General features: G+C 64.1%; 1 protein-coding gene across 1 annotated transcript; it reads right to left on the bottom strand.

Annotated features, from left to right (window-relative positions):
• Positions 1–255: 255 nt before the first annotated feature.
• On the bottom strand, positions 256–3,647 carry LOC119065457 (actin nucleation-promoting factor WAS-like). Its single transcript, XM_053659281.1, has 3 exons — positions 3,316–3,647; positions 2,235–2,881; positions 256–1,775 (listed from the first exon to the last, which is right to left on the bottom strand). Exons 2-3 carry the CDS (start codon positions 2,824–2,826, stop codon positions 1,585–1,587), a joined length of 783 nt encoding a protein of 260 aa, XP_053515256.1. The 5' UTR covers positions 2,827–2,881; positions 3,316–3,647; the 3' UTR covers positions 256–1,584.
• Positions 3,648–7,721: the final 4,074 nt, after the last annotated feature.

Here is a 7,721-nt window from a genome sequence, read left to right as displayed (position 1 = left end):
GTTAATCACAGACACGTCACTTCTCACTGCCGGTGATGGGCCTGGGGCTCAGCGCGGCGCCTCTTCCAGAGTCTGAGGCCCGAGGACAGTCCCCTGGGGGCAGGGTCTCCTGCTCTGCGTCGCCCTTTCCATGCGAGAGGCCACTGTGTCTCACTGCTGTGCTGGGAGTGACTTTATTATTTTATTTTATTTATTTTTAGTCCTCATCGAAAGAAAGGATCATAGATTTCAGAGAAGAGGAAGACAGGGAGGAAGGGAGGGAGGGAGGGAGGGCGGGAGGAAGACACATCCACAGGTTGCAGCCCCCACACACACTGAACCCACAAGCCAGGCGTGTGCCCTGGCCGGGAATAGAACCCGCAGCCTTTGCTGCACAGGACAAGGCCCGAAGCAACTGAGCCACACTGCCAGGGCTGGAGCGGTTTTGATACCACCAGGTAACAGTGTTAACGACAACAGCCGAGGCATCGGGTGTGGCCGGGAGCAGAGCTGGGGTGAGCCTGGGGTCCGGACGCGACGCTGCCCCCGCTGCGGGAGGCACGCTGCAGGGTCATGTCCTCCCGTTCGTGATCTCAGGGCTCGGGCCCCGCCCGGACCCTCAGCCTCTCTGGGCCCTCGGGACCGGGTTGGGGAGAGCACTGGGTGGGCACAACCCGGAGGGGGCTACCCCTCGGTCCGTCCTTCACAGTCGGACGGATGAAAGCAGCCACGATGCTTAGCCCCGTCTGCAGGGCACCTCGGGGTGAAATCCAGTCGGGAAGGCAGAGCTGATGCCTGGCAGTGGTGTCGAGGCGGCCGCACCGGACGTTTAGGGCCCACGTGTGTCCTGACGGGGAAATGCCTGCGAGGTGCCGGTGTGTCTGGACGCTGGCGGCCACGGCTGTGCGGGACGCTGAGCCCCGGAAACACAGGAGGGGGGCAGAGCGCCAGGGCCACACCTCGGTGGGGAGACGGACTCACAGACAACAGGGGAGAGTCCGTCTCGGCCACGGAGCCAGCAAGAGGCGCGACTGGAGAACGCGCTCAGCCTGGCAGCTGCGCACGAACCTGCGGAGCCCGCACGTGGAGATTAAATTTACGAGGCGTGCACACGGCATTTGCAACGGCCGTCACCCACGGGAGAAACTCCAGCGTGAGGCTCGGGGAAACGTGTTGTAGGAACAAAACGATGTGTTTGCTTTTGGTGTGTTAGCGGAGTGGGGACCCGGGCAGCAACCACGTCACAGTCGGCACCTTGATGAGAAGCAGGCTCGAGCTGCAGGTTTCTGGAATGTTCCTGGCAAAGTCCGCGGTAAAGAAACGCCCAACCGTCCAGTGCTTTTTCAACAGCATCCTTAGTATTTGAGTAACACCTTCGATCTGGAGCGGAACTGCCTGCCGCAGCACGGAGAGCTCTCCTGTGCCCTCCACCAGCTTCCCCTCCTGCGGACGACTTATCAACCTCAGCACAGCACCGTTCCCTGAGTGTCGAGTGTGAACAGATTTCCACAGTTTTCCCACCACTGTCCTCTCTGCCACCCCACACGGGACCCTGCACTTAACTGTCTGTCACCTCCAGTGGGGACGGCCGTCATTCTTTCCTCGTCACTCAGGACCTCGATGCTGTCGGAGGTCGCGAGGGGATGCCGCAGAGGTGGAGGGTGGTCTCGGTGTGTCGCACGGGAGGTACAGGACGGCGGTTTGCATCGCTGGTGACGGTGGCCTCCGTCCCGTTCCCGAGCTGCCCTCTGCCAGGTTCTCCCGGGACCCCAGACCGGCGTCGTCCTCTCTGTCCCCTGTCCCCAAAAGTCACAGCTCTCGTTCTGCCCGGGACGAGGGAGAGGGTCCAGCTGCGCCTCTTGTCCCACCTGTGCTGTCCCCGCTTCCCCACCGCAGACGCCGTCAGCCCTCTTGGGAGTGCCCAGGGCTGCGAGCCAGGGTGGTGCCCAGTGTCCGTGTCCCCCGGGCACGGCCGGACGCTCACGGGTGCCCAGGTGTGTCTGCCCCAGCCCAGTGCCCCCGACCCCTCTGCCCCCACACGCTCCCTCCTCGGATTTGGGGCCACTTGGCTCGTCTGCGGCCTTAGCTCCCCCTCCTGGGGGTCCGACAAAATCACGACCGTGGAGGCCCGAGGTCTTCCCAGATACACGCCTCGTGGGACGTGCCGGTGTTGGGCACAATTGGCCGCCGTGACCTTGAGGTTTTCGGAACAGACAGGGAACGTAACCAGTGTGTGTTGATCGGGTTCAACTCACCTCTCTCCCGAGCCCAGGGGCTTTGCCTGCAAGCTCTGGAGAAAAAGTCGTCCGTGGACCTACACGCGGAAGAACACTTCCTGGGAAGGCAGGTGCGAGAGGACACGGCCTTCCGAGGCCCGGGCCTGAGGTGTGCTAGGCCTCGCGGGCCCAGCGTCTGTGGCAACTTTTCACTCCGACGGTGCCCGCCAAGCAGCCCCAGAGACCCCTGAATGGCCCGGCCACCTCGGCGCTGATGCCCGCCGCGTGGAAGACAGCCCGCCGGGAGGCGGAGGCACTCAGAGGCCTCGGTCTCAGAGCGCGGGACCGAGAGGGGGAGCGCATGTGGCGGGGTGTCCGAGGGGGCGCCCCGCCGGTCCCCCCCGGGTCTCCGAGGCCCCCTCCTGCCTGATAGTATCATGTAGCGGGTGAGCGTGGGGGGCGGTGGGGGGGCCCGAGAACCCAGTGGGGCGGTCACCGCGGCAGGGCTGGGAGGCGAAGTCACCGCAAACCCGGAGTTCGCAGGCCTGGGCTTGGCAGGCGACCGACTCCCTGATGCGACCTGAGGTCTGGGAAGGTCTCCCGGCTGCATCCGAGTGTCCTGCTCCGACATGCGGCTCCTCGCTCCCCATTAACTGGGGGCCCCCCGAAGGCCGCGGGTGCGTCTCCTGGGAGTGAGAGCACGCTGCTCTCTGAAGGGTCACGCACGAGAACCCACGCACCCGCCGCACGCCCCCTCGCTCATCAGCCGCACGGTCCCCCTGCTTGGCCCTCGTAGGAGACCTGAGAGAGCGGGGCGGCCGATGGCGGTGAGAGGGACTAGAACTCAGAGCACAGCCACAGTGGGCGCCCACATGTGTGTGGGTGGGTGTGCACACGGGTGTGCCACACCTTATGCAAACCTGACCTGGGGGACACGGAGCCCACCTTTGCCCCAGAGAGCTGGGAGGAGCGTAACGACACAAAGCGGAGCTGTGCCCAAGTCAGGTGACCGTGCTGAAGGGCAATGTGACACGGGTGCCCAGCGACTCCAGTGAGTGACGGGTATGGGAGGAGAGGTGAGGGGGCAGGCCTCTGGGGGGCCTTTTGGGGTGACTCTGACCTGGGTTTGAAGAGCTGAGGGGCAGCTGAGCATCACAGCGGGCTGCGTCTGTCCGGTGACCTCCTCCGAGCGGGTCCCCGTCAGCTGTCAGGCATTTGAGGGGGGAGGAGGTGTCAAGATGCTGTAAGTGGAGAAAGAAATGCAGGTGGCCGGCCACCTGTTCCGCAGGCCCAGGAGAGGGACGAGCCCCTGGGAAACAAGTTATTGAAAGGGACACAAATCAATTAGATGGTGACAAAAACTTCAACAGCTCAGGACGAGACGTTATTCAAACTGACTGACTGAGGCCCACGCCTGCAGATTTACATTTAAACGTCGTTAGCCGGGACGCGTGGCAGAGCGCGTCTGCACAACACACTCCCCCCCCCCCCCCCCCGTTTGCCCTCGTCCTCACCACCCGCCCCTGCGTGAGGTCACGGCCCCTCCCCCGCCGTGGACCCGCCCCACACCCCGTGCTCACCTGTCCTTTGTCGCCCTCTGACCCATCACCCCGGGGTCGTTCCCAAGACCGGGGGGCCACTGTGGCTTCTCTTCCCCCCAGCGATGCTCTGGGAAGACGGGCCCTGGGGAAGCCGACGCCTGCACCGTCCCCACCCCTCCCGCTCTCCACAGCGGGGCTCCCGTCGTCCGGGCCTGGAGGGTGGCCACACCTCCCTGGCAGAACGGCAGGCAAAGGTGAAGCGATGCTCGGCCCCTCCCTGGGCAGGCGCGTGGGGGGGCTTCACCTGCAGGGCCGCCTTTCTCTCCAAGGCAGACCCCTCCCGCGTCAGGTCTGGGCTCCCCCTGCTTGTGCACAAACCCCCCTTCACAGCGTCACCCCCCGACCGTTCGGCCCAAGTCTGCGGCCAGTCTCCGCTCTTATTCAGTGTGTTCACCGTGTGCCAGCACACGGCTTTTGTGTCCTAGCTGAGCACGCCACCTAGGGCGGGACCCCGCCTCTCAGCAGGGGCTCACGTGGGGCATGGTCCCGGGACCGATTTCCCCAGGTGAAGAAAACCACGAGCTATGCACATACGCCTCTCTCTCAAGGTGGCGGCTTATTTTTTTCACACGAGTAGAGATTCCACCATTCAAAGTGGCTGTTGAGTGTGGGCGTCCATATCCCTGATCCCTGAACGAGTTCTTTTTCAGCTTAAAGGAAGTGGTTGCTACCATGTAACTGAAAGACGCTATCCCGGGTGGCGGGGATGCGTAGCTACTTGATTACTATTCAGATTCAGGCCCGTATTCAGAGTTTCAGCCAACAGTTGTTAAGCTTTTTGGGGATCACAAATTGATTCGAGCCTCCGAAGAGATGGGAGCATTCTCCCCAGTTAAAGAAACGCTACCAAAATTATCGGATGGCTCTTCAGGGAAAGACAGATTCCCTGGGTCGGCCCACGGTCTCCTGAGTCAGATTCCTCAGCAGCCAAACCCGGCAGGTTTTGACAGGGACCGAGCCTCCTGCACGTGATTCTGACGTCCAGTCGGAATCCGGTTCCCGCGGGGCATCCGAGGACTTCCTGCCACCGGTCCCTGGGCAGCAGCAGGGGCTGCCTCCTGGCCACGGGGACCGGCTGTCATCCGTGAGGGGCCCTGACGGGGTGGTTGGCATTCGGTGTCACACGCAGGTAGAATCCGGGGCGACATGCAGAACCGACAGCAGAAAGGACGGCCCGTCCCCTCCTTCTGGAGCCCATGGCAGACTGTTCAGGCCCCGGGGACTCTGACGGGAACAGGGGGCCCATCCCCCTGCTGCAAACACAGGGCAGCACCAGGAGTCGGTGGCGTGGGACCCAGTGTCTGGTCTGTGACACCGCTGTCCCCCAGATGGTCCTCACGTTCAGACAGTGAGGAGACAAACAGATGGGCGACCCTGCTCAGCCTCTCAGCACCCCTCCTTCCTCCGCACCGGCCCCCAAAACCCCCCAAAACCCCCCGAACCGCAGCTGCTGCTGCTGCTGCTTTCTCAACCCAGCCACTTTGGAAACGCCCACGGCCCGTCGGCCCGGCAGCCCCGGAGCACTGGCGGCTAATCCACCGCAGTTAGACCGGGCCTCTGCTCCAGACTGCGCCGTGACGGTTGGAGCCCAGAGCGTCCTAATTATAAACGAGCGCTTTTATAGATGTCACGGGGCTGCCTCAGCACCGCGCTGCTGACGCGGGAAAAGACAGCGTGCAGACGCCATCAGGGATCCTCACGCCGCCGTCTGACTGGCGGGAAAAGAAGTTAATTAGGCAGTTTTTGGCACGTTCGCAGAGACGGGCTCATTAGGCACATTCACAAGCTAGTGACTTGCCTGCACGGTCCGTCAGGAGGTGCGTGCGAATAAACCGGTTCACGGTCCCGCCATCTCCGCCCCTGTCACCAGCACACACACAGCTCCATCGCCCACTCGGAGGGCCCCAGAGTCCGAGCCTTTCCCGGGGCCCCTTGAGAGGTGCTGACTGGGCAGGCGCTGCTCTCGGCCCGGCCTGCGCTCCCCCCACCGCCAGACCCACACGCCGCTCCACCCGCCACGATGCAGCCTCGGGACGCACGGCCTCGCTGACCTGGAGGCCGGGGCCACTCGTCTCCGGGCTCCCCGGGGGGCAGGAAGCTCAGCAGGGAAGGGGCGCTGCCCTCCGTGTTCCGAAGTCGGGGCGCCCCAGGGGCCAGGCACGCTTCTCAGGGCAGCGTCTCCCCCTCCTCCACCAAAGCCGCTTCCCACAGGGCCGAGGGGGGTCCCTCCAGCAAACACAGCCCCCGAGCCTGTCCTAGCGGAGGTCCCGATGGTGTCACAGGTGACTTCAGCTTCCTCGTCGTGAGCGTCCACGCCAGTCACATGAGGACCACAACGGATCCCCCGCCAAGTGCTCCTGAGAATTAACGGGGTTACGCAGGGGAATGCCCCATGAATGTCACGTCGCCGTCACCGTCACCAGCGTCGCTGTTCTAGACCGCGGTGCCGGCCGGCCTCGAGTGCTCCTGTTCCCTGCAGACGGGGTCCAGACTCTGGTCCTGGCCCCCCTTCCCGGCCCCCTCAGTGGGAGCCCCTCCTCCCACAACCAGCAGCTTCTGTGAGCCCACCTGGACCTTGACTGAGGGCCCCCACCCCACGCGGCCCTGCAAACACACCCTCCTCCTCCTCCATCTATTCCTCTTCCTCCCAGCTCAGCTCACAGTCCCTCCAGGCCACTGCACTGTCTGAGCCACTCAGCTGCCAGGCTGGCTCCCCTGTGAGGACAGAAGCCAGGCCGAGGCCCAGTTTCATACCTAGGGTGTGGCACGACCCACCAGGCCCTCCAATGTCTTTGAACCCAGTGGAACTGAGTTCAATGAGACCGATTTGGGCCGCATCCTCCCCAAGGGCTGTCTAAACCCCACGGTCCGTGAGTCTGCATCGTATACGGTCCTAGGTTCGAACCCCTTCTCTGAGCCTCGGTTTGCTCGACTGTATGAGATGTAAATGAGAGCCCCCCCCCCCGAAGCAGGGGCTCCTGGGAGACGCAGTGAGTCGCTTTATGTGACAAACGCCATACGATTCAACCACCACGCAAGCGCGTGGGGTCCGGCTCCCTGGCTCCCCCGTGTGGCTGCTGAGGGACGACAGGCGGATGGAAATGCGCCTCCTCTGAGCCGCGGGATGGGCTAGTGGCTGTGGTCCCCTGGCCACTCCCCAGGTGAGCTCAGGGACAGCCCTTCCCCAGGCCAGGGGGACACGTCCTGGCGGCCACTTCCGCAGGATGAAGTGGGGGTCGGGGGTCTGTCTCCACACGTGGGGCCCACGGCACCCGGGCTCATCTCCCTGCCTGTGGGAGAAGGACTGCGGCCGAATCTGCTTCACGTGGACTGAAATCGCTTCTCCGGGAGCAGGTGAATCCGGGGAAGGCCACCAAACCTGGGGTTCTGTGAACCCCAGGGGCTGACTTTCAGTTAGTGCCTGGCAGGGATTTCTGTCTTGCAAAGTCAGAACACGGTGGCCGCCACCCCTGCTACCAGGAGCTACGGCGATCGATCTGAGCACATCTCAGTGTGCACTGGGGGGGGCCGGGGGTCCTGGGGCACACACCCCCCGTGGCTTTGCCAAGTCTCTCTGCCCCAGCCAGCAGCCCCGCACAGCTCGGGGTGCGGTTTGCACCCCTGGGCCCCGAACGTCTCCCCGGCCGCCCTCCTCACTCACCGATCCCGCCTCCTTCAGGTCCTCCAACCTCTGCATGAGTGTGGGTGGGCCGGGCCCACCCGGGACTTGAGAGCCGCACTGCCGCGAGTCCACAGGTGCGGTCGGGCAAGATGTCGGGGAGTGGCCAAGGGCAGCCAGCAGGACAGCGTCCCCCACTGTCCCTGAGAGACGCAGAGTGGGTGGGACCACACGCCCCCCACCCCCGTGGGCCTGGAGGAAAACCCAGGCTCAGGCAGCGGCAGGTTTCAGTCCGTGGAGGACAAG

Source organism: Artibeus jamaicensis, unplaced genomic scaffold (genome assembly GCF_021234435.1).
Source record: "Artibeus jamaicensis isolate MK-2021 breed Jamaican fruit bat unplaced genomic scaffold, CSHL_Jam_final scaffold_625, whole genome shotgun sequence".
Classification (NCBI taxonomy): domain Eukaryota; kingdom Metazoa; phylum Chordata; class Mammalia; order Chiroptera; family Phyllostomidae; genus Artibeus; species Artibeus jamaicensis.
Note: the sequence above shows the minus strand (reverse complement) of the source record. Positions and strands in the feature narration are given on the sequence as shown.